Genomic DNA, 27,739 nt, shown 5'->3' with positions numbered 1-27,739 from the left:
TTATTACTTTGCCTTCTTTTGAAGCAATACCCACTTTAGGCCGAAAGATATCTAACCAGCCAAGATTTTTTTTATATCTGACTTGCATGTTTGGTACCAGCTGGTGCTCTTTGTAAATATACCGACAATCGCTTGTAAACGTAAGACCAGGCATATATGCGCTGAATGCTTCGAAGCAATGCAAAGATGGTTGCGGCTGATGGGCACAGCCACTACACCAGTTCAATGTTCTAGCTCACAAAAACCTTGTATCCCCAGGTCGTCCCAGGTAACGTTAGCGAACCTCTTAAAAATTAAATACAGAATATTCCAATCTTGGCTATTAATGAGCTCTCATTTGAAAAATATTTGCAGCAGAACGCTCCCTAGAGGACACGTAAGAGCTTCCAGCGTACAACCAAAATTTGCAGTGGGGCCTGGTGAGGGGACACTTAACGTGCACCTAAATCTAAGTACACGAGCATTTTCGCACCTTGCCCCCATCAACATTTCTTCGATGGGGGCGAAATTCTTCGTGGTCCCAGACCAGGTCAAATTTTTCTTCAACTGCAAGGCTTTTCTTTCGAGGAACCTTTTCTTTCGAGGTTTCCTTGGTAGCACTTAGCTACGTTTAGGTGGACGTCCCATTTCGCCTTATTATTTCTCTCCACCTTGCGGATTTCTGCAGAACTATTACGTTGAACAGTATGTAGTTTTGTACTTTCAAGTCAGTTTATGCTAGGCAAGAAAACTCGTGATTTCCTGACAAGGACTGTGATTATTCTACATCAGCATGCAGCCACATGGTGTCATCACTCCAAGGCACAACTGAAAAGCCTGGCTTGAGCTCTACAAGTGAGATGTGCATGCTAGAGTTACTGGAAAAATGAATAATGATTTATTGGTGACCTTTGCAGAAACTAACAGCTAGCAAAAACTGTCATTATTTATGAAATCCTGTCTGAATTATTGGTGACTGTTCGAAACAATCTTTGTAATGACTAAAGAAACTTGCAGCAACAACGAATAAAAATTCAAGTCTAACCTGAACCCTCCGGCAACGTTCGCTTCTGTGCTAGTCATTGCCTTCTGGCGACTTGCCAACAGCGCGTTGCTCTGCTCATTCTGATCAGCTCCGTCGAGAGGTGGATGCACTGCTGCAGCAGCCACGGTTTGTGTCACGGCAAGACCAAGAGAAGAACCACCAGAACCTGCTGAAGCCCCCGATCTCTCATGATGACCAAGTGCACCCAAAGCGCCATCTGCTGGGCAGTTCAACACTGAGTGCTGCTGTGGTACCTCGATGCTGCAAAAGAAATGAAAAATGGTGCAAAACAACTATAGCGCAAATTTCTTTCTAAGTAGGGTGAATTGACCCACATCATTCACATATGCAAACGATCTTACTGCCCTGTTTAACAAGATTACATAGAGATAGATATTCGTTGGAATAATTTCAAGTGCAATAAGATATGGTCCAAACCAAAATTAGAGCAATAGTTACAGAAGCCAATGGAGTATGGTCCATTTCTAAAGTAAACATCTAATTAGCACTCAAACAAACATAATTTGAACATAACAACTTCATGTGAAAATATATTGTCAGTTTCACCCAAAGGGCTATGCACAAAAAACCTACAGCAAAGTTTAGTATTGCGCTCGAGCGTTTCAGGCAGTGTTCTGACAATACGCAGGCATTAAATGACCACAATTGTCTCTCGCAGCACAATAGGCAACTGCTGCTGATCCACAAGAATGGCAGTTACCAGGTCTGACAACGATGGTGTGTGGTGAGGAATGCCGCAAGCAGCGTCGCAGACGTAAAAAACCAAATGGTGCTCGAGTTGGGACTGACAAAACACCAGCGATGCTTGACAGCAATAAATGAAATGATGAGGTGGTTTTACTGTGACGCTTGCTATCTTTTCCCCCCAGACCAGTGTGGAGCAGTGTGGAAACACCAAGATGTGGTATGCACAATGCTTATCAGCAGGAACAATAAGTATGTATGCGCACAACGACCATGCCCACAGACGAAATCAGAACGTTGCTCTGCCTGCCCTGCAGAGCCAACTCATGGAACTACGAATGTGCATCCGCTTGGCTAGGCCCTTTTTGCAGTCATATGCACTGTGCATTGCTCGCATCACTCGAGACACATAAGCACGGCCACACATGTACGTACCCCATCGATAATATGACAGCACAGTGGCTGCAATAGTAAAAACGTGTCTGGAATTCAAAATATGCTTATTTCACACGAGGTAGACTTATAAGCCACCTTGCGCAAACAAGGTACGCCAGTGGGCCACATTCATTCGGCATGCGAGTCGAGCAACAGTGGCAGCATTTTAAAAAGCTGGCAATGCAAAATCAGAAAATCTAGTCCTCCAGCTCAATCACTAGCGGTACTCCACTCTATGCCACACTGTACCAAGTAATACATTATATTACACCCCAACATGCTTTCCTTTTAGTGAATTCACAAATTAGTAATAGGACTTGTAATGAATAATACGAATTACAATGTGGGCTGCACATTGTTTCTACCAGCAGCTACCAAATAAAAAGTTATAAAGGTTAGCAACAAATTTAACGTGCCGGTAGGTATACTACACGCATCTCGCTATACTTTAAAGGGACCCGAAAAGATTTCGACGATCTTGTACAAATGTATTGGGTCATTCCGGTAGGTCCTTCTGATCATTAAGTGACACACATTTAAGCGCTCGGCATATAGTGTGCAACTTATTATAAGGCTTTTAAAATGTGCATCGCTACCGATCGCAGCGGCGCTGCTTCTCCGAGGTTTCAGCCGTACCATTACAATCTCTGGCACGCCTGACGTCGTTTCTACGAGTTATCCGACTAGTTACCCAGGTTGCGCCGTCGAGAATTTCTGAAACTTGATGGTGAACAAATGCTGCTTGTAATAGTTGGAATGTTGCTTAATTTGTAACTATAAAATAAATAACAGAGATAGAATACACAATGACAATTTATCACTACACCGAAGCACCTTCAGTACAGAGCAAGCATCGTCTGCTTGTGTTACAATGTGCTCCACGTTGACGCGAGCTGCGTGGTCAATGTTGTTCTCGAGTGCCATGGATCATCCTTGCGCTTGTTACGTTTTGGGCTGCAAATCTATAGATCCTCGACATGTCAAGCTGTGACATCGTGTCCCCTTGCAAAGCAACTGGCGAGCGGAGTATCTGCAGTGCATTGAGCTGTTGGATCTACGCGTTTAAGGCTGTCACTTCGCTACCGAGGATTACTATCGCAATGGAGTTTTTAGCTTGTCTGGTATTCCAGTAACACAGGCGGACTGGGCATTTTGCCGAATGGGCAGATGCACAAACATGAGCAGCCTGTAGGGGCTGCAGCCGCCTAGTGGCGCAGAGCTAAACCAGACAAACATAGAATTAATGTAGCAGTAAACAAGTGTCTTGCACTTTGCTGCTGGTGTAAACTTTCGGCAGCAGCATAATCGTGAACGCGTTGTCCTTTTAAATGTTTGAGATGTTTTACATTCACAGTTATATTAGTTCTGCGTTTGGCTGGAGGAGCCCTGTGCCACCATGTATCTGCACCAAGCAGGCCGCTCAGGTTTACACCTCCACCATTCCGTCTTCGCACACACTGCTTGGATAGCTCTCCAGGATCGACGGCCAGGTGGAACTAGGTAGGTGAGGCTTCACGCGTTGTCTCTATAACACGATGTCACCTCATGATGCAGAAACAGTGAATGTGGTGCTTAGCCCCGATCGCTCGGCTAACAAGTTGAGGAGGAAAGGTGGCTAGGGAGGAGGGTAACTTGTAATCGTCTGCAGCTCCGTTAATATGAGATGCGTAACTCAAATCGTGGCAGGAATATTTTACTGTAGCTGCACTCTACGCATCCACAAAGTTTGTGCATGACATTTCAGGGACCCCTTCAATTTGGACATTCAACCATTCCTGTTAATTCCGACTACAAGATCCATGGCCCCTGCCTTCTGTTGGTGCATGTACCCCCACCCTGTGAGCAGAAGTGGGAATGGCGAGGTTTATTTTGTAGAAATTTCGGGGTCCGCTAAGATTTCGTTCTGGAGCAGGCTGGAGCAGAGGTGTTCTGATTTTGGAGCAAGCTTATGGCAAATATATCATTGGCACGACTTCGAGCAAATAAATGTTAATTGAGCGCGCGTATTCATATATTTAAATAGGACAATGGTCAAGAAACCTTGCATTCTGCACATTCAGTAAACGTTAAAGAGCAGCCTAAACACATTTGTCGTACTATTGTGTATGAAATTCTGGTAAAATGACTGAAGGTGTTTTCCAATAGATCTGAAGAAGCTAGGTTCAGTGAACTCCACAGTGGTTTACTCAAATACGATTCCAGGTAATGTAACAGCAGCAACTAGTTCAAACAGGAATTCTGCACGAGTGATTTCCTTTTGCGCGTCATTAAAACCCCCGCAACTTCTGGAATTTGCATTGAGTGATTGGGTGTAAGGTTTTAAGCCCCGGAATAAGCTAAAGGTACCAACATTTGCCATCTATTGGCTTCTTTCCAACTCCCATGCGGATTCCCACGGCAGCTCGCCCTCTGAGCTTTTTTTTTTTTGTCTTGGTAATCCTGCTGCTCAGCACTGCGAACACTGAATCACACAGGCGACTAGAGGCAGTCGCACTACCATTTGCGACTGGCAACCAAAAAGCGACTGAAGGCGACTGATGCTCAAACCGGCAAGCCAGGACGAGCGCGACCTGAAAGTCGCACTCTCGGAGATTATAGTTTTCAGCGACAACTCTATAAGGGTCTACGCAGTTAGCGCGCACTTCGCTGGTTTTGCATTCCGCCAACAGCCATGGATTTCGATTCGAGCGAAGGGGAAAGAAAGATGTCGGCATCATGCTGATGTGCTCTTCCGTGGTGTCACTTGTGGCAGCGCGGAAGCCTCCAAAGCAAAAGCGATGCCAGTGTGTGCGCCCGTGCCTCCGTTGGAGATAAGTGACCGGCAACGTTAGCGACCTGCTGCCCAAACTCCGCGCACGTGACGAGGAATATCAAGCGTAAGTTGTAATTTCTAGTTCACGTTACGTGGGAATCGGTTCATAACCTTTGCACATTATTTTGCTTCTGTTTAGCTTCCTGCGAATGCAACCGCATACATTCGACACGTTGCTGGGACCACTGCGCCCCAGCGCATCATGAGGCAAGACCCAATTCCTGTAATCTGCCATGGTGGCTTGGATTTTGTGATTACATTCCTGTCGTCTGCCATGGTGGCTTCGACTGTTTAGTTGGTGCGATGCAGGAGGACGCGGATGAAAACCCATTCTACTTAACTTTCGGCACGCCGCTTCTTGGTTTAGCAGTTTTGCTACCATGGTCATGCGACTAAAAAATCGCGCAGCAAGCGATTGGCCCAAAATAGTCGCCTTTCGAGAAAAATGACCATTTGCGACCAACTTCGTCGCGCGACCACTGTTCACAGACCCTGCCCACAAAGCAGATCGCTTTCAAGATAAACCCGCGCGACGGCACGTGGGCGCACCATACGCAGTAGCTGCCGAAGTACAGCGCCCGCCCCACCTCCCCTCCCCCTGGTTCCTTGTGCGCGGCGGAAGACGGAGCGCCTCCTCTCCGCTTTCCTCGCTTGTGCGCACAAGAATGAGCCGCAATCATCGGCTCACCCACGCATCGGCTCACCTCGCACGCTTTCACTCGCACATATGGCACATCCACCATACGGCGCACGGCGACGTTGTTATCGCTCGTGGACTTTACACGGAATATCACGGTGATGGCGATGCCTACGCCAAATGCGCCTAGTGTCCAATTATTGCTATCGCAATAATAACTACACAACGCACCCCGCGCCTTCCGGAACCAAGGCTGCTAAGGCGCAGTGTCGCACCATTTCAATAATTTTTCCACTTGCAGTGCAATTTGGCGCCACATTTTAGGTGAGTATACTAACGGCACAATTGGTGCTGAATTCTAACTCCTGCGTGAGTGTGTATATTCTATCGCAGCGCATCTACAAGAAGTTTATGGTGCCGCCATTAACGGAAGTACATGGCCGACCAGCGCTCGAGGAAACTGCCGCCAAGCGCCGGCAGTTGGCAGGCCATGCTCATGTGTTTTCTCTAACAGTGGTCGACTCTGTACATATGGCTGTACCGGACAGCATGAACATGCCGCGCATGCCCCTCGCGCTAGGCACCCTCATCATGCGTATGAGTATAGTGTGAAGGTTACTAACCACCGAGTGAGTGTCCAGATGCAGAATGTTGTAGCCAGGGTAGGAATGCAAGTCCACCATACAGTAGAATCTCAATATAACGCATTATCGTATAAAGAGCCCAAATCGAAAGTATTTTATTTCCGATATCGGCAGGTAAATTATTTTAGTTTAAAACAAGTTAGGCACAGAAGTTATTGTAATGTCTGGATGCAACCTCTTTATAAGGTTCGAAAGTATACGCTTATTGTATCCAAATTTGTGCAGCTCATGAATACAATCTGTTTGAGAGTAGGGGGCAATAACAGTAAAGTTTCTCTACCTGGATTACATAGAGTGACAAGCATTTTTATTTCAAGAATTACTGAGGGAAACTTTGCTCTGCACTACTTGCAGTATGATTGAGATTTTTAGTATTCATTGTTCAATAACGTGTGCATTGCACCTTGCCTAGTTTGACTGGACTTGCAATTGCCTGCAGGCAATGACACCAGCCCCCTTTCTGCAGCAGCTCCATTTTTATAATGGCGAACTGCGGATACAACATTTTTTTTGGGGGGGGGGGGGGTAGCTCGACATAGCATAATTTTTTATTGTTTTAGTCAAGGCTAAACACTGAAAAGTGCGACCAGGACATGCAATTTAAAACAAGCAAATAAATGCAGTGGTAAGCACATCATCCTGCTATGAAGTGGTTACAGTAAAAATGCAGGTCGCTGTACAAGCCTGCATGGACATTAGCACACAGTCACTGTAAAACGTTTTGATAAATCTCACCTGTTAGCTGCCTCCCCGCCTTCCACTACATCCGGGCATGGTGGATTGGTATGAGTGAGCAGATGAGGTACACTGCGCACTTCAAATGACATAAAGGGCGGAAGGTCCGACTCCACTGACGACGTCCCTGAGAGCGTCCCTGCATATTCGATCTGCAGAGAGAAGATGCCCTTGTCTAGATCCAACACTCTGCCTGTGCCTAGGCGTCCCAATTTAGCCTCCATTCTCCACACCAGTTGCACCATTCTCTTCAGTTTGGCAAAGCAGTCTGGCAATAGTGTACCGACCAATTTCTCACGATAGTCTGATGTGCATTCATTGAGGGCCGCAAGGAAATTCTCTAACTTTTGGACATATTCTTCCAGTAGCCCGTGCAGCATGCTGTGGTGGTCAGCTGAATTTTTGTCAATGGTGCTAGTAGCTGCCCTCGATATTCCGATGACATTGTCGACAAGAGAGATGGTATCAGAAGAGATGGGAAAATCTGCAATGTCCGAATTTTTGGCAGGGACTAACGCCAGCTTATGTGTATGTGTATAATGGTCCTCATAACTCTGCAGTGAGGCATTTCTGTCAATGTGCCTGTTTGTACGAAAGAGCTGCGTACAAGACGAATGTGCGATGGACAACTGCGATTGATCCATGCTTGAAGCAGGCTGCTGAGCACACTGCAGATAGCTGCTCCCAGCACTGGCCTTGGCTGTGGAAGTTTCGTTCGTGCAGGACGTCTCCATGTTCTCTATAACATGCAGGAGTGACTGATCAGAGTCTGAAACCAAGGCTCCAGCATTTGACAAAGAGGTATTCCGAACAGTGCCTTCGGCTGTGTAAGAGCTCTGCAAGGCTGCTGCTTTCGTGTTTGTTGGTATGGCTGACATCGACTCGCCTGTCGGCAAATCATGGCCCATGGAGCATGGCAGAAAGTCATTCCCAGTGCCATCCGTGTCACAAGACTGCGCATTAGCAACCCTGGAAACGTGGAACTGCTCTGCAGACAAAGCTGGGTCCTCTGAACATGGCACGCTGCTCCCCTTTGGTTCCCCGTGCTTAGATAAAGCAGCTTTCTCGGCACCACCTTCTGGTACAACAGTGGTACCGATCTTCTGTAAACACACCGCCGAAGAAGCCAGGTGATCTGTGCCAGAAGAATTGAAAGACACTTCCTGCGACTGCTGTGCCAGCACACCCAAATCCTTTGCAGGGCAAAGTTCTTCTTGACCACCACCACTTGCTCCATCTTGAATGATGACAGACATGGCACCATCATCCTCGAAACGCACCAAGTATGGTAGCCCCATAAGGGACTTCTTAGCTGCATTGCAACCCTTCTCGGTTAATTCGTCACCTGAAAAATCAGAAATCACGATAGGAGACGAACCTGCCTCTGCAGCACATTTTTCAGGGCCTGTTGCCAAATTGCTATTTTTACCTCCAGGTGGACTACTGTCACTTGACGCCGAGGCACGTGTAAGTGCAATGCTTTCAGTTATGCCATCGGCTATCTCTGATTCGTTCTTTAGATCCTCCCAGTCAGTCAGGCTGAGACTACAGCATGATGCAACAACTAATGCTGGGTTACCTGGTGAGATTAACGAGTCTGAGGTAAATCCATCAATGTCACTGGAAACATTATTTTGCTCCAAGGATGCAGTTTCTGTATCTGCAATATCATCTTTTACGCTTTCACAATTTTCACACTCCTCACTCTCGGTGTTCTTGGTGACAGTTTTCATTGGCTCTCTGCCCTTTGGCGTTTCATTCAGCGCTCTCAAATAGTCATCTGTGTCCTTTGCATTTTTCCATGCTTGTTTCATCACTTTCCGTCTAAGCTTCTCCTTGTTATTGCAGTTAATTTTCTTTTTCTGTAACGTAGGATTGGCTCTGCTAACTTTCGAACCATTGCTACTTGCTTTAAACCGCTTCTCGGAATTCTGACTGCCATCCTTTAGAGGCAGGTTTTTTTCAACATTTCGCCGACTTTCGCTGGAGGTCTTTTCGTGTTCTTGCCAGGGTTTCACAGACGGTGATGCAGCTGCCTTGATTTGTTGAGACGCAGAAGCAGCAGTAGCCGTAGCAGCAATATTTCGTCGACTTTCGCTGGAGGTGTTTTCGTGTTCTTGCCGGGGTTCCACAGACGGCGATACAGCTGCCTTAACTTGTCGAGGCACAGAAACAGCAGTAGCCGTAGCAGCAGAACCACCATCTTCACTGCTGCTGGATTCGTCACTAGAGGAGATGATTGGCTTAGTGAGGTAGGTCTTGCGTGCTCGCTTTTTTGCAACAATCCTGTGGTTGTTCCCTTGGAATGACGCAGTGTCCACCTTAACTCTGTCGTCCGACCTGGATGAAAGAGGGCAGGCAGGTTTTCTGATGTCCCGCTCCCTGTTCTCGACATCCGACGAGGAACGCCGCTTAAACAACTTAGTTGGTGTGTCCGGTTCAGGAGCAGCCTGCCTTTCCTTGCCCACCTGCTCCTTTACTGCAGCCTGTTCTTTGGTGATCGCCTTGCAAAGGGAGCACCTGATGCAGGTGTCTTGACCCCCCGAGTCAGAAATGTCTCTACGTTTACACATAACGCAAACCTTCTTAGTCTGTTGCTTTTGCCTGGCATGGCTACTGAATGGCATACGATTGAGTATGGCCGACTTTGCTACTTTCCCGCTAATTTCCCAGTCGTCTTCCGGAGGGCACTTCATGGGACTCCTTGGAAACTCACTGCCTGCTTCTTTTTGGAGAGGGCAGCCATCACCGCACGAGATGTAGCCGCTGGGGACCCTTGGGTAGGCCTTGTTCATATCTTCAATTATTCTATCCACTACACCCCTGCTTGACGACCTGCCACTGAGAGGGCTCCTGCTCTGAGATCTAGAGAGCCCCTTTTGATGCTCTTGTTCTTCACATCGTTTCTTACTCCTCTGGGAAACAGGTGAAGCTCTGGAAATGCGACTGCCACGTTCCTGCAATATGATGGAATACTTGGGTTACCGATTGTATACAGAGATAGAACCATGAGCAGCTAGCACAAACAATGACTACACTGCTTCCCCACAAGTTCTATTTGCAATAAAAGTATTTTCCAAGGCGACCGTATAGCCAGCATTACACAACGATTAGTAATATAGGCCGTACATGGTTTCATCTTAATAAATAAGAAGCAAACGAAACACATGCCATCGTAATTTTAACACAGCAGCTTACACTATAAAAAAGTTTACACCTTTTGAGGCTTATATTGTTTCCAAACAATACACATTAAGAAAAGTTTACACTCTTTCAGTCGTACCTTGCCACTCAACAATAATCATCATCTGTCCTGTCCGTATTTCTTTACTTTAACGCTTCAAACCTGGTACTTTCCAATAACGAACGGCATGCACGTTGTCAGCATGACAGAGCATTGCTGACAGGAATGTAGGGGGTTGTTGGATCTGGACGACAATCCCAGTTGCTGTCCCCCAGATTTTGGACCTTGCCGTTGGGTGCGGGAGTTGGCGGAGGTTGAGGAGGACTTTGACATGAAAACTGGAGGTTTATTTACATTATTTACAGTGAGAGTACAAAGAAATTAACAGTCATAAAGTCCTTACGGGCCGGCAGCAACTCGGACGTTGCAGCCCGTGGCAAGAAGCTCGAAAGATGAATGAAGGAATGCTCTCTTGCTGCTCCCGATCGGCGAGCCCGCTCAGGTGGCGTCATTTTCGGCCAATCGGCGAGACCACTCAGGAGGCGTCTTTTCGGCCAATGGTAGGCGCCCGTGCGAATGTAAGTCATACCCGGCGCAGAGGGTCGCTCCTTGGGCTCCAATTGTCCGAGGGATTACTTGTCTGCGGTATTGCATTCCTGGTCTGCGACTGCCGTCACAAAGGCGGACGGGGCGGAAGGATTTCTCACAGGGCTTCACGGTGCATTACGGCCGTCGTTGCCTCGCGGCTTGCAAGCGCCGTCACAATAGGCGGATGGGGGGAGACGGGTTGTCTTCGAGCGACCATTCAGAGCTGCAAAGCAGCTTGGCTCAGGACCCACGTTACCTGGAACCGTGCCGGGCTCCCGCTACACTTTCGGGAAGAGTCAAGCAGTGGGACAATAGCTCCACATGTGGCGCACGAGGTGGGCGACGCCAACCTCTTAGGACGTGCCGCTCCTCGGGGACGTGGTAGATGTCCTTCAGCGCTCCTTAATTAGGTGTGACGCGATTCGACGTGACCTGGTGAACTCGAAGGAGGCTCAGGAAAAGGTCCCGTATCTAACAGGGTGCGAGATTTTCAAGAAAGAAAACGGAAGCAAAGCAGGTGACAATTATTGTTGTGGCAGATATGCACCCCAAAGGGTGTAAAAAATTTTTTATAGTGTAATCGTCATCTGCGTTGCTTGCGTTTTCTCTCTTGAAAACCCGGCGCTCGCTACTTTCTTGTCCGGAATTCTGCGTCAAGCTGAGAACGCGCACGCCCTTCGTGATTAGGAAGTACCGGGCTCGGTTTATGGACCGGTACTTGCGAGGGTTTAGGGATTGTTTAGGGATAAAATACAACCCAAATGGTGTAAACTTATTAAGAGTGTATTCTTAAGAGTTAAAGTTCTGCAAGGAAACTGTAGTTCAGAGCTTTTGCTACAATGAACTGAAGTAGGATTTAAACAATATCTTTACAAGAATTTGAGAAATTGCCTGCACTACTGAGATCACCGAGAACAAACGAACATATAAAACTCTGCTGTGCATCTGTGCTGTGCTGAGCATCTGCTGTGTTCACATTTTATAACAGTAAGGTATTTTTTTATAGAACAGGCCAAAACATGCGTGTACACCATACAGTAGCAGGTTGCAACTCTTCTAGGGGCCAACCGCAATGAATCAGCCTACAGCTAGCTATTCCCTATGAATAAGGGCATGCTTTAATTTGATACATTTTTTATTTAATCTTCTGTATTCCGAATAAATCCCTGATCTGGTCACTGTTCTGCTTATTGGCCAAACGGATACCTTAAAAGGCCCCACAGAAATTTCGGTTATACGATGGAAGTTGTTACGTGCCCTCTTGTGGTAGCGTTCTACCGCAAACATTTTACTAATCGGTTCATTAACAGGCGAGATAGAAATATTTCAGTGCCGCTAACCCATGATTTCATGAGGTGAGCGTCAGCACCAACTTAAGGCTTTCTCCACTTGCCCCTTCTAGCGTCCGCAAGCGGAACTTCTTACCTGCGTTCTCCCACACTGGAGCTCGAGGATCGTATGACGCATACGTCAAAATTCTGCCTGCTTTTTTCCGCTCCGTTTTTATTTTGCTTCTCGGCGTAATTTTACTGACGGCGTCGCGCACAGGCTGTTGCGGTTGTCTGTTTTCATGCCACGCCGGATTTTGCGCACCGTGCACGAGAACACATGACTAGCGACATTATTTTACTGACGGCGTCGCGCACAGGCTGTTGCGGTTGTCTGTTTTCATGCCACGCCGGATTTTGCGCACCGTGCACGAGAACACATGACTAGCGACATTAGTCAGTACTACACGAACAACTGAGCCAGACGCAAGTGGACCACAGAGCATGATCGCACGCTGTAACACGGTATAAAATGACAGTTTTGTTCTCTATGCGCACGACTGAACAAGGAGGGAACATGCTGACGAAACGGAAGTATGTCTCTCTTGCTACCGTAAGAAGTAAAACAAAAACATGCAGGCATTAGGTTTTTGTGTTCTATTATTTCTTCAAGCTTTAATTTCTCCAGTTCCGCAGGAGAATATACAAATAAAATAAGTTGTCCTGAATAATTATCCAAGTCCCGCGTCACTATTAACGTCGTCACAGCCTATGTACGTAGGCGCACTAGCGCATATGCGTCACTTCTCCGCCTGTGCCCGGCGCCCACGATCACACGGGCAAACGCAGTTTGGTTTGAAATTTGAGCTCTTTTCAGCGGCGCATAGCGCTGTTAAACTCGGCAAACCCGATTACTAGCACACATTGTACGCACTGCGCTTGTCAGCTCAAGATAACCAGACCTGATGAGGGGCCGTTCAACAAATAAATAGCCAGCATGCCATGGCCACGGAAGATTGTGCAATAATATGCGAGAGCTGAGGCTATGCTGATGCGCAATTCAGTCGCAGAAGAAAATGATAGCAATAATTAGGGAAGAATGACTTCCCCTGTAGTAGTAGTAAATTACTTTTACACTAGCGCGTAAAAGGAATGAAGGACATGTCGCGGTGCTGCGATGGAGCTGCGCACCATCCCCGCAGCCATAAACAACTCCGCGGGGCTCTCCCTTAAGCGGACCTTCGCGAGTGCTGGACACCAGGCACACAGACACATGATCCGACTCACTGTGCCGAACGTTGTGCGCGAGCTCCATTTTCTGATTACTTTCTTTACTGCTTTCCTTTCGCATTAGGTCCGCGCACCGCACTTCTCTGTGCTCCTTTTCCATCTTTTCTCCTCTATCTCTAAAGTCCTCGCTACTTCTTGCGCCCTGCGCGTGCCCGCTCAATTCTCTCTCTTTTTACAGAATAAACCAGACCTTGTTACCATCATCATTTATTGTCCCTTAAGGACACCTTTCAGGGTATTACATTCGGGGGGGGGGGGGGGGCAAAGGCATCAAGAAACACTATGGGCATAAACCCTATGGTTCCTGAAAAGACGTGTGTCCCTCTCGCTTACCACGGCTCTAATAAGTGGTGACCCGTAGTTTTCTTCGCGACACTGCGGAAGTTATTGTGGAACCATGCACAGCAACGAGATGCAACCAGACACAACCTACGGGCACGACCGGGCAACAAGACGTCTCCGCGGTTTCAATCCAACCCCCACCATACTAGGACTGCAACCCTGCAGTTTGGTTTATTCAAGCAGAATCGCAATTTATTCTCTCTGGCGTTCGCACGTAACGCAAGTACCGTCTAGTTGTTTAGGCACTGTCGCCTACTGCTGCAGAAGTTGCCGACCAGCTTTCTGGACTGCCTTCCGCCACGCCATACAGCGGTCTCAAGGCTGCACTTCTCGAGCGCACAACAACATCGCAGCGAGCTCGCACGCAGCAGTTGCTGTCCGCGGAGCATTTGGGAGACCACCGGCCAAGCCAGCTCCCTCGCCGTATGCGACAGCTCCCCATGAGCGGCAACACAGCACTTAACAGTCAACGATGACCGCCTCCTGCGGGAACTATTCATGCAGCGCCTTCCAGTAAATGTTCAGATGGTACTCGCTACAGCCACTGTAATGGACCTCAACAGCTTGGCCAGCTTGGCGGACAAAGTCATGGAGGTGGTGACGCCATTAGTGTGCAACGTAACACTATCAAGCACCACTGCGAGTTCAGTTCCGCAAACATCATCCTCCGCCGCTTCTCCTATCGACGCGATTTGCAATCGCCTTGAACAATTAGTTTGTGCTGCAGAGCGTCATCGAACTCCACCCTGTCACTGAAGGTGCCGCAGCTCGAATAGATCACGGCATATAAGAGAAGAGCGCTCCCTGCCTCAAAGGCCACCACGGGTATGCTTTTATCACCGCTGCTTCGGGCAGGAGGCGCGCCGCTGCCTCCGTCCTTGCGCATTGCAGGGAAACCAGGCGGCCGACCTTTAATGGCGACAACCGGTCAGGGCCAAAGCAAAAGTCGCCTATTTCATGTCATGGACAGAAGCACAGGCCAGCAATACCTGGTGGACGCCGAGGCGGAGGTCAGCATTATTCCCGTGCAACGTTCCCACCGAACGACAGCGCCGACCTCCTACCTTCAAGCTGTCAATGGTAGCAGGATACCTGTTTACAAGTTGCGGTCCCTCACCCTGAACCTTGGCCTGCACCACGTATTCCGTTGGGCTTTCCTCATCGCTGATGTTCGCCGTGCTCTTATTGGCGCTGATATCTTGGACCACCATAGACTGCTGGTCGAAGTGAAACGCCAACGCCTGCTGGACACTGCTACGTTGCGTTCTGTTCATGGCGCCTATAGTCGCCTCAACCACAACAGTTGCTGGTGATCCTTTTGCTTGCCTCCTTCAAGGTTCCCCAACCTCACGCGAGCACCTCACTGGACAAAACCCGTACAACATGATGTACATCATCACATCCTAACTGGTACACCTGTATTTGCTCGCCCACGACGACTCGCCCCGGACAAACTCAACATTACCCGAGCAGAGTTCTAACACATGCTGGAACTTGGACTCGTGCGACCATGGTCCGGCAGCTGGGCGTCTGCACCAGGTGACTGTAGTCCGTGTGGGGACTACCGATCCCTGAATGCAAAAACCATGCCGGATCGGTACCCACTGCCTAACATCCAAGATTTCACGTCGGCACTGTATGGCACTACAGTATTTTCCAAAACTGACCTGGTGCGAGCCTTTCAAAAAATTCTTGTAGCAGAAGAAGACATTCCAAAAACAGAAATTACCACCCCATTTGGGCTTTCCGAATTTTTGATAATGCCATTCGGTCTCCGAAAAGCTGCACAGACATCACAGCAGTTCATCGACACAGTCGCGCATGGTTTGCCGTTCGTGTTCGCTTACGTTGACTACTTGCTTGTGGCAAGCTCATCCCACGAAGAGCACCTCCAACATCTTCATCAGCATTTGAGCGCCTATCAGCAAATGGTATCATTGTCAACACTGCCAAGAGTGAGTTCGGAGTACAATTACTTGATTTTTTCAGCCATCGCTTGATAACAACGGCCACCGCCTTATTCCTCACAAAGTGCAGGCAATCATGAGTTCCCCAAGCAGGCTTCAATCCCTAAGCTGCGCCAGTTTCTAGGTCTGGTAAACTCTGCCGATTCATTAGAAACTGTGTTATACTGCTGGAACCCCTCGAGCGTTTGCACTGCGGCAAACAATCCTCAACTACACTGCCCTGGGACAGCACAACAGATGAAGCTTTCAATTTTATCAAGCAAGCTTTGACCGAAGCCGCACTGCTATCTCATCCCAACCTGAGCTATCCGTTGTCGCTCATGACGGATGCCTCCAGGTCTGTGGGCGGAGCCGTATTGCAACAAAAAGTAAACGGTGGGTGGCAGCCCCTTGCCTTTATCTCTAAACGCATGACCCCCGCACAAACACGCTACAGTGTTTCTCATTCACAATATTCACTGATCACAAGCCTCTCACCTACTCAATCGGCCACTCTGAATCATTATACACTCCACGTGAGGCGCGCCAGCTCGCCTTCATCTCAGAGTTTTCAACTGACATACGCCATTTCAGCGGCGTTGACAACGCACCAGCTGACGCCCTCAGTCGCGTGGATGCTATCACACGTAGTCGCTCCAAGAGCTCTATCTCAACATCATTTCCTTTCAACCTCCAAGAATTGGCTACAGAACACGCAAATGATTCTGAGCTCCATCACCTGCGTGACGCGTCAACATCTCTTCAGCTTGAATCACTTACCTTTGAAGATCTGCAGTTACTGTCCTCGGAGCTTTTGTTTCCATTTGGGTATCCCGATTTGACTGTCCAAGGAAAGTTGTCACTGATCGAGGCCGGCAATTAAAATCGTCCCTTTTCACGGAGCTAGTTCAACTTCTCGGAACAGCACACTTGCGAACTGCCTCCTACCACCCTTAAACAAATGGTTTCCTGGAGAGATTTCATCGCCATCTCAAGGCAGCACTCACAGCGCACGGCTGCCCAAACAAGTGGGTTGACAGATTTCCCTCGCGCTTCCCGGAATTCGATCTGCCTTCAAAGAGGATCTATCCTGCGCTACTGCGGAGCTTGTTTACGGCACCTCGCTTCACCTGTCAGCCGCCTTCTTCGATGAAAACACCCTCACTTCCTCTCTAACAGCAAGCGAGTACGTCGACCAGCTTCGCGATGTGTTCCGAAACTTCGGTCCGCAGCCTACACGTTTTAACAAACTCCGTGCAGTGTACATCACTTCGGACTCCCAGACAGCCACACATGTTTTGGTGCGTTACTGCCTTGCGCGCGGCTCGCTTCAGCCCCACTACCTCGGACCATTCCCCGTTTTAGAACGCATCCGTTTCCCTTCTAACTTCGTCGTCCACATAAACGGGACACTAGATACGATCGCGCTTGAGCGACTCAAGCCAGCATTCAGCGAAGCACCCGCGCTTATCATCTCGCCTTGCGTGGACATTGCCTGTGCGACGACGTTGCCTCGTTGAACCACATCCTCGGGGCTGCCCCGAAGACACCCCCGCCCGCCGACCTCGTCTCGCCACCCCCAACCGACGAACAATGGGAGGCCCTTCACTCCAGAACCGACCGAGATATCCAAACACGGGTCCTGGCACGAGCTGAAGACGCCATCGTGAAGCACAGCCTGGCAGCCTACGTAGCTTAGCCTCCCTTATCCCTTACCCATTCTAAAAATAAAGTTGACACTCACTCACTCACGGGACATGCGGACTCCGCCTTGCAAGTGCGCGGTTCATCACCTCTTCTGCGGGGCGTTCACTGGGCTGCCATTTGTGTATTGCGGGCATCATTGGTCGCTTCAGCTTCCTCTCTAAACCTGTGGCGGCGCTGCGATAGAGCTGCGCACCACCCCCGCAGCCATAAACAACTCCGCGGAGCTCTCCGGTAAGCGGACCTTCGAGAGTGCTGGACACCCGACACACGGACACATGATCCGACTCACTGTGCGGAACGTCGTGCGCGAGCTCCCTTTTCTGATTACTTTGTTTACTGCTTTCCTTTCGCACTACGCCCGCGCACCCCACTTCTCTATGCTCCTTTTCCCTCTTTTCTCCTCTCTCTCTAAAGACCTAGTCACTTCCTGCGCGCCCCCGCTCAATTCTCTCTCTTTCGACATAATAAACCAGACCTTGTTCCTGAAAAGACGTGTGTCCGTCTCGTTTACCACGGCTCTACAGAGACATGTAATTTACAAACAAGCGCTCACTCGCAACTCAGTTTACTTCAGAAAAGGTTGTGCATATATATAACCCCGCTAACTGTAATGAGCATTTGCAAAAGACTCACAGCAACAAAATAAAAAGGACACATGCTATTGAACAACGCGAATTATTTTTCAGCTGCTCCAATGGATGGCTCACTCACGCACATATCTGCGCGTTTTTTATATGAAAGGCCTTGGTTATTTCATGTGTTTATTTTTATTTGCAAAGGGAGCTTACGTCCCACACAGAAAAAGGGTCACAATAACAGCACTTGCAATGGTACGCAAAATGTGAACGGTTATATTTTCCTAGTAACTGAAGGCGGTGTTTTTCACGCCGCATATTAACACATCGGCCAGAGTGCCCTATGTATACTTGGCCGCAAGTTAAAGGTAACAAGTATACCACACCTATTTTACATTTAACAAACTTTTTGAATTTCCTTTCAAAGCACAGACACATTTACTTGCTGTCTTGTGAATCTTTTTGCTACAGCTTGGCATAGTCATCGTACCTCATTAGGGGCGGTGAAAATGACACCAAATCGGCTAGATACAAGTTGGGAAAATAGTTATCTGATGAATAGTTTATACAAAAACAAAAAGGATGGACATGCATGCGCTCCATTCGAATTCTTCAACGAGAGTCATGCTCAATGGCTCTTTCTATAAAAATGTATTCCATGCAATTATCACAATTAACCACTGCGAGAGACGACCCACAATATGTTCGTCATCTTAACTGGCTTATCTAAAATTTTAATAAAAACGTACCCATCACACTTCCTTAAAAAACTAAAGCGAAAACTTATTTCGATGTACTTCAACAACAGAAAAGGACTCACGGCAGCTATGATGAGAGGGGGCTTAGTGAGCCAGGAAAGAAAAAATAAGTGTGCGGCTGATACAGCCTAGAAGCTTCCACACTTGATTTATGTGTTGTCTTGACATTTTGACGGTGCCTTCCTAGCCATAGCTTAAAGGCACACTAAAAAAAGAATAATTATCTGTATTAAGAAATTACTCTACAATGCCGAAAGGCCTACTGTTTCCACGTGGGGGGCATGGTATGCCCGGAAAGATGCAAGAAACAAAAAATGAGTGGAGACGATACATGGAAGTTCTCACACCAGCTCACCTCCATGATGTCATGAATTTAGATCACGCCTGCTCATGCGCAGCAGTTAACTTTTAATTCGCAAAAATGAACGACACCAGGATATGGACTGAATCAGCTCAAGAGCACACTGAGCAAATTTCAGTAACATTTACTGAACCGCAAGAAGCGAAATACGAAAACGTATATTTGGAAATGAGCAATTTCACACTGACGTACCCGCCAGTGTGGTATCGGCACAAAATTCAAAAAATAATATTCAGTTTTATATTATCCAATAATAATCAACATCTCACCATGAAATGAAACAAGACAGCCTTTAGAAAGAACACTATCAGCCGAAACTGATTTGGTGTTTCTCTATTGTAGCCCAATATTTCCTCTAGGTTGGCGCGGCACGTAGTCCCGTCTATATACTGCACGTAGGAACCGAGCAGTTGCACCTACAAAGGCCGGGCCAACACATCTCTGTCTAGCCGCACAATACTTCATAATCTCCAAGCATACTTCTATAAAAAAAAGTACCACCTGACAAAGGCAACCGCACACGCATTCCCAGCTGAACGGCTGCACTGGCACCGGCTAGTGTATATCACTGGTTACGGCTTTAACTACCGCACGGCGAACCATGGATGAGATCACCTCTAAATGTTTTACAGGACACATTACAGTGCCTTAAACAACGCCGCTTGCCTGACATGTAGAAACTTACGCACCTCCACTGACGGCTGCTGTTGCTTTATCTTGGGTATCTTGTAGTTCCGCAGCTCACCAAAGCTGGCCCCAATTTTCGTCGCCGGTGCCACTGTCCGCGAATCTGGTTTCACGACATGTGGTTGGCACCGGTTGCCCTGCAGAGCAATATACATGTGAACTGCTCATTGTTTTCTAAGTTTGGGAACGCAATCAGAATCTAGGCCAAGGAATGAACCAGTATTACGTTTATGCAGAAAAAAGAAACACTTTTCAATGTGACAGAAAGATGAAGCCAAATACGAGTGCTTGTCCCATTAGCGCTCTTTGCATAAGTGTGTAGCCACCAGCTAACGTTAGCTCACTTTTGCAGTCAATATCCTTACTGGAAACCATGGTGCACTTGAAAGTCAGCGTGATTGCGCCAATGCCACAGCATCAAGCAATATAGTCCTGTTCTTCATTGACCAATCGATTTATAGGGTATAACTGCCAAAAGCAACACTACTAGTGTTCCTGTATATGCTCCCGCTGGGAGCAGAGTTGTGCATAACTTTTCCGGCGCCGCTCGCAACGCTATTCGCCGAGTGCGATCACGTGGTGGCAAATGACGTCAAATGATCAACTGCGCGCTCCGAAGCCAACTTTACGGAAACGGCGCCGACTCGTTTCTGTCAGTGCCATCGAAATTGCAATCAGCGGACCGTCGAGCGTGCGTAGCAACCATCGGCTCCGGTTTGCAGGTACGGTATTCGAGGATATTAAGTTAATGACTTTGGTGAACTGCTACGAAGCAGATCATTTCTACACTTGTATTCCAGTATGACGGGTTGCAGCGCACCAAACTGTGCAAATCGCACGGAAAAAGGCAAACATTTTTACGCGTTGCCGTGTGGACGGACGAGAGCGGCCGGCTCCGAAAGGAAGTAGGATATGCGAGGTCCGTTCGCCTTGAGGTGAGTTCGGCTTGTTTAGACTAAAGCGGCATTTATCTCGAGTAAAACTCCTGTACACGCTGAAATGCGTACACCTGTCATGAGAGGTTTTCACTTGTGTAATTCTTGGTGTATATGTGCAGCGCGACACAGACGCGGTACATAGAAAGGACGACACGGCTGGGTCGCACTGCACATATACGCCAAGAATGTTAACTTACCAACTCCCTCAATTCTTTTCTTGCTTTTACGATTGTTCTGACTATGCGGCTCCAGAAAAGTGTGTTCAGAACAGAGTAAATACTAACACGTACAATTTGCCCGCTGCACCCTGGCTTTTCTCTGCTCCGATTCTTTTTTTGTCGGCATTCTAATTTTTCGTGTAAAGTCGATTGATGTGCTGGTGTTCATTGTTTTGTAGTAAGCGAAAACACCGTGCTCTCCCGTTTGTGAGACAGCTGCGACAGCTCATTGAGCATTTACCGCCCGCAATAGGTTGCTTCTTTGATCAGCCTTATAGTCGACGTGAGGAATGTGAAATTATTTTTGTACGTTTGATAAGCGCTGTGTTATAGTAAATTAACCAGAGTGGTATGAAGAGATAAAGAAAAATGTGCTGTCATATTACAGTCTGCAATGTGTGAATAATTATTTTGCCAGTTTGTCCTCTTATGTGATTCGTCCAATAAAAATAACCTGTTGTTACTCTTAATAACTTCTTGTATTTCCAGTGGCTTTGAATTCTGCCCCCCAAGGCTCCAAGAACCAGCACTCATTCCCTGACGCCACCAGCCATTGCTCATCCATTCCCTTGTACGAAATAAATTTGATCTAGAAGCTCGTTCATGTTGAATCTTTTTCCACTTGCAGATCTGCTGCTACGAAGCAGCTGTTATGTTTGCGGTATGAATCGTAAAAATAAGCTTTGCATAAGATGTGCGCATATGAACACTTGAAATGCGCTTAAATTTACGTGTCTGCACCGCATACATTGAAAACATGCAGCTGCTGGGAACCACGTTTAGGGCACATTCACACCGGCGACTTGAGGAGGTCGCACGACCAAGTTGGTCGCTTTGCGACCAGTCGCAAATGGTCGCAAACGGTCGCCTTTCTCGAAAAGCGACCATTTTGGGCGAGTCGCTCTCTGCGCGATTTTTCAGTCGCGCTACCGTGGTCGCAAAACTGATAAACCAATCAGCGGCGCACCGGAAGTGATCTTTCGTGTGTCTACATCCGGCCTCCTCCGGCGTCGCATTCAAATTCCGCGTAGATTCCGAGAGTTCTCGCTGAGAACGATAATCTCCGGGATTGCGACTTGCGGGTCGCGCTCAGCCGGGCTTGCCGGTGTGAACATCAGTCGCCTTCGGTCGCTTTTTGATTGCGAGTCGCAAATGGTCGCGCGACCTCCTCAAGTCGCCGGTGGGAATGTGCCCTTAGTGATGAATGACGGTCAACGGTCACTGACATTATTGCAGGCACGATAGTTCTGTTGGCGACATTCATTATTCGTCTCGTTTCGACAGCCAAAATGTGCTCACCTAACTGTCTACTACAAGTGTATGAAGGTTTTTTTTTTTTTAAACATGCGCTTTAAATCATTTCTTGCCTTCCACCTCTGCGGGAAAACTTCATATGCATGCTGAAAAACATTGCACCGCTTTTTGGTGCAAGGCAATGCGCGTTTGCACGCGAAATTTTGAGCTGTTGGAGCCACGGGCGCGGTCAGGATTTTATATCGAGGGGGCTCGTATTCTTTATATGTACATTCGTGCGTGTGTACACAGAAATGAAAAATTTCGGGGGGTTGACAGCTCTCCGGCTATGCCAACCGCTCGAGCTTAGCCTGCATTAAAAAGTGTCATCTTGCTCAGCGCTTGCGTACAGTTGCCGCGTGCAGCTCGCGACCAACAGACCGAAAAAGCAAGTGGAACTGCGTGGCATTTGCCTCCTGCGCGCGCGAGGAGTGGCTCCCCTGCAGAGCTGGATCATAAACCGGACCTATGCGCAACTCTGGTCCCTGCGGGAGCATATACAGGAACACTTAACACTACAGGCTATGAGAGACACTCAGTGGACGCGGGGTGAATTCTGAGGACACCCCGAAATATTTTACGTCCATATAAACTTAAGTAACCACCGGAATGTCTCTGCACACCTCCTCCACTGGAAGGCAGTCATTGTGGCCAAGAATGAAAGGTTCAACGTCATGCTTAGACATGAAGCAACGAACTTGCTAGATTTAATCCGTATGCTCAATAATATGCTAAATGACTCAAAGGTAATATTGCTACAGAGCTATTTGTTAAAATGCATGCATAAGAAGGCATTGAAGTATAACATCTGGTGGGCCGTTTGCGAAAGTTTCTTGGCGATGCACTTTGCGAGGATGCTTCCATGCCTTTATGTAAATGTAGTTTCTACATGCTTAAGAACTACGATTTCCCTCTCCAATGACAATATAATATGATCTCTCCTCCTAGGATCACACCACAGTGACCATGCTGTGCAATACAGTGGAACATGTACACACGAATTCGATAATTCAGCGAAAAGTGGTTCTTGTTGTTTATACGTAAACTTGCTCCTCAAAACGAGCAAGATTTAAAGACCCTGAAGCTGACGTCGCCGGCTACGATTGTCCAAAAATGAGATTTTCAGTATCTTCATTTTTGTTCGCGAAAATTCGCCGCAGCTAAGCAAGTTTTCCATTGAAAACACTCTCTAAAAAAAGGAAACGTGGCGACTAGCTTATTCAAAACTATGCCGGTAAAACGGTAATTATATCAAGATGCAGGTTCAACAAGCAGGCTAGGAAAATCGTAAATTCAGCGAAATGCGGTCTTTATGACCCATAAATCGCTATATCTGGGATCGCTAAAATGGTTTCCACTGCACATTGCACACTGATCAAAATTTCTGTTGCGTTCTAGGAAAAACACAGGGACAGGATGGCATGTACACATATACAATCTGATAGAAATCATTTACAAACATATTTCTGATAAAACAGCAACGCACTCCACGTGTTCTTTGCTAAGCGCCACGAGAAAGCGGCCATACCATTGCGCATAAGTTACAGGGGAGGTCGGAGGCTTCATTTCAAGCCACGGTGGCCGCATCTCACTGGGGCTGGAATGGATTAATGTTCGTTTATCAGGCTTTGGGTGCGCGTTTTAAGCACGCCAGGTCATTGAAATTATTGTTTGTACTCATATTGCACAGTGACAATATTGGCACCTCGTTCACAATGGCATAAAAGTGACCAGTGAAACTGCTTATCTACTTTGCATGTGGCAAAGTGACTCCGCATAGACAGCAAAACGATTGCCATTCGTTTTGTTGAGGATTTAAGCAGCTTGAATGACAAGTGATTCTAGATAAGCTGTGCTGGCACATTTCAGTATGTAACCAGGACAATAATGAATTGCTGCCTCAACCTCCATGCTGAATGGGAACCTGCATGCGCTCGACTAAGGCATTTACAATAAAACCACGGGAAGTCAAGTCGGCTGGACCGCGGAAACTCTTCCAAGTTAAGCATATTTTAGAATTATCCGAACAAAAAATTGAGAAAGCTGAAGAGACAAAACTACAGGACAGGGTCAAGTCCCATTTGTTTCTTTTTTTTTCATGTAGCATGACCACTCGAAGGATTCATTGGTGTGACACTGCTTGGTACGGTAGTTTGCGGCACCAGTGATCATTACCAGTCATCACGAGCGTCAATGATCAGTGATCACCAGCATCATTCCCAAACCTCCGCCTTTAACTCCTCTGAACAAATTCGTTCGACTGCATCGTTCCCCATTCGAAGCCCACACAACTACTGCGAAGACTCGATGCAGCTTCTGCATATTTACTTTTGAACAACACAATACCTGCCTTACGTAACAGAGTTTTGCGACAACAAATACATTGCAAACTATAGCTCTTGAAAACACTGACAGATGCCCACCATTCCACCTGTTCGCTTTAACTGTGTTTCTCTTGTTTGCTCTTGCCAATACTCGTTATTTTCGCACTATACCAGCGGGACGCCTAGGTATTGAACGGGTATTGTCAGCCACATTCATGTTTATCCCTTTATGCGCACTCCTGCACACATTAGGTACGTCAATTCTAATTATTAATTCGGTCAGTTTAAACCGCGTCACTGACATGGCTAGTAGCGCACAGAGATCGTTCGCCTCAGCAGACGAACATTGTGAGGAAGATCAGATTGCGGGGAAATAAAAAAGTCAAGCTAAGAATACTGGCAGTCGATACTGGCAGCCAGCACTATGTGCTTGATTAATCGCAAAACGAAGGTGAATGATGGCGATTGCCAACGAAGCCTCTAATAAGCGTCGACCGAGCTGCCGCAATATTTCGTATGACTGTCGTCACATCCGGTAGTTTCCTTGTTTTTACTTTTCTCCCCGTGCCACCTCCTCTCTCGGCCTCAAGTGTGCGCCGAAAACCGTCTCCCCTATGGGCGTGTCTGCTCCTGCTGAATGTCTATACTCCCCAAGCGCCGAGTTGTGTCTGCCGCTGAAACCATCCGCTCCGCGCTACTTGTATATGTTGGCACCGCGGCAGTTGTTGCGATAACGTCATCCGCACCGCCACTCACCTATTCTTACCGAGGTCATCCATCATCAGCCGTGACAGTTGCACTGCTGACCTCATTCTTGGTACTTTGCCAACTTCTATTACCGAGCTTCATACACCCGCATCGCGAACCTTGAAAGTGAGGGGCCATATACGCTTACACGTTGTGAAGAAGTACACAAAAAGGACCGAGCGCAAGAGCAGACGACATTGCGGCGGTCTTCAACAAGAGAAAAAGAAAGAGGAAGGAGGCTCGTGCAGCGCATGAGAAGGGGCTCGCGCCACGGAGATCGTTCGAACGCCGACGCGACTAGGGCCACCGGGCCTTCGGAACCGACATCTCCTGGCGAGGTTCACCTGACCAGGCGTCCGTCTTCGGGACTGGGAACGCCTCAGGTCGTTGCCTCGCACGAGACCCCGGAACGGCCTGCTGCAGCCTCGAACCCGCTTCTACGCGCGTGGTTCGGGTGACCAGGCGTCCGTCATCAAAACGAGCGCCTGGGGCCTGCTCGAGACTCCAGAGTGGCCTGTTCGCGTCCACGGAGCTGTGGGCCGTCCACCTTTTCCTGCCCCGTGCCGCTGCGTCTGCTCTACCACCACGCCGGTCATCAGTCGACGAGCGAGTGTTCCACTTCAAGAACTCTACGCCTCACCACAGTCCGTACTTCTACCGCAACCTCGTGAGACTATATTTGTCTTGTTTAGGAACAACCGTGTATGTGTGGGGCTAGTTTAAGATATTTTTTTCGTGTTCACGTGCCGTCTAATATAATTGTGTGTTTGCTCATCATGCACCGTCTCCTCCATCTTCCTCGCGTCACACGCTTTGCAACGTGACGATCCTAACAACATCACATATCTGGCGTCCGCGACAGGACTGCTCTTACGCTATCGAGAAGAGCAGCACATTGCATATGCGTGTCTGACGGGTGAGGATGGAGACAGACAAGCTTACGGCAATTGGAAAAGAACTGGGGTTGACTGGCCCGGCACTGAAACAATGGGTAGACGAAGAGCGCGCACGCGAAAGGGAAGCGCGTGAAGCACGTCTGGCTGAACGCAATGCAGCAAAAGAAGCTGATGCCGAAGCGCTAGCTAGATTAAAGGCTGAAAGAGAAGTGCTCGAGCTCAAGCTAAAGTTGAGGGAGTTAGACGCGACAGCGGGTAGCATGAGTACTGGGCAGCTTACAGAGAGAGTGCACGCAGGTGCTACCGAGAGCTACCAATGTCCGCACAAGCTAATGTCACCATTTAACGAAGAACGCGATGAGTTGGATGCATACATTCAACGATTTGAGCGCGTCGCAACGAGCCAGGGCTGGCCACAAGACAAATGGGCCCTATCGCTGAGCCTCTGTTTGACAGGCGTAGCTCTAAGTATTGTTGGCAGAATGGCACCGGATCATGCCATGGACTATGCGATACTAAAACAGACGCTTTTGCAACGCTTCAGATTCACGGGGGAAGGCTACCGAAGAAAGTTTCGGTCGGCGAAACCCGATAATTCCGAAACTGGTAGACAGTTTGCCGGTCGTCTATTGGGATACTTTGATCACTGGCAAGAAATGGCCAATACAGACCGGACATACGATGCTCTGCGGGACAAGATTGTCTCAGAACAGTTTCTGATGACTTGCCATGAGAAACTGGCAGTCTTTTTAAGAGAAAGGAATTGTCAAGGAATTGACAAACTAGCGGAAGCTACTGATCATTACATGGAGGCGCAGGGGTTAGTTAACATTGGCAAAGGTAAAAACGAGAGAGAACCTAGCAAGCCACCAGGTCAAGCTCGAACTCCTGAGCGACAAGAAGAGAAGGAAAGACCACGCTGCTTTCTTTGTGGTAAGCGCGGTCACAGAGCTGCTGGTTGCTGGACCAATATGAAGGGTCCAAATACAAATACATCTTTCTGTGGAATGTGCCGCCGTACTGGGCACAAGACAGGTGACTGCCCGAAAAAAGGCAACAGTACCGAGAAGGCTTCGTGCTCGATGCAACAAGTAGACATGTCCAAGGCAGTAACTGAAGAGACACAGACCTTGCGTCGAGTTCCCGGAAGTTTGGAACACGGGAGAACGCAGACGCGTAAACAAGACGAAAAGTCTATGCCTACTGCCGAAGGTGCGCTTGAAGGACATCCCGCTACTGTCTTGCGAGATACGGGATGTGACTCTATTATTGTCAAGAGGTCCCTTGTACCAGACAATAAGCTGACAGGAAAAATTTCCTCGGTCTGTCTTCTGGACAGAAGAGTGTTGAAGCTACCTGAAGCAACGGTGGAGATCGCGTCACCGTTCTTCACAGGCAAGACTAGAGTTTTATGCATGGACAATCCCTTATATGATGTTGTCCTGGGAAATGTGAAAGGCGTACGAAATGCCTCCAATCCTGACAATGAATGGAAAAGACATCTTTATACACCGAGCGCTGCGGATGACTCATTTAGAGCAGAAGGTGGAAACTGTTCTAGCAATGAATCCATCTCTGCTGACACTTTATCATCGTCTGCTAGAGAAACCAGGGACAACCCGGAA

General features: G+C 47.9%; 1 protein-coding gene across 9 annotated transcripts in view; it reads right to left on the bottom strand.

The window, feature by feature from the left end:
* The window catches only part of LOC135900944 (serine-rich adhesin for platelets-like), a 213,448-nt gene that overhangs the window by 34,769 nt on the left and 150,940 nt on the right, over window positions 1-27,739 (bottom strand). For 8 of the 9 annotated variants that reach the window (XM_065430568.1, XM_065430562.2, XM_065430565.2 and 5 more), the window contains exons 3-5: window positions 19,701-19,835; window positions 6,993-9,949; window positions 1,025-1,285 (exon numbers count right to left, since the gene is read on the bottom strand). In XM_065430568.1, the coding sequence (XP_065286640.1) occupies window positions 1,025-1,285; window positions 6,993-9,949; window positions 19,701-19,835 (3,353 nt within the window). The remainder of the gene's footprint in view (window positions 1-1,024; window positions 1,286-6,992; window positions 9,950-19,700; window positions 19,836-27,739) is intronic. The other variant, XM_065430563.2, reaches the window with a different exon arrangement.

Source organism: Dermacentor albipictus, chromosome 2, assembly GCF_038994185.2.
Source record: "Dermacentor albipictus isolate Rhodes 1998 colony chromosome 2, USDA_Dalb.pri_finalv2, whole genome shotgun sequence".
In the NCBI taxonomy this organism is placed as follows: domain Eukaryota; kingdom Metazoa; phylum Arthropoda; class Arachnida; order Ixodida; family Ixodidae; genus Dermacentor; species Dermacentor albipictus.
The sequence above is the reverse complement of the archived record's forward strand: the minus strand, read 5'-3'. Positions and strand labels throughout refer to the sequence as shown.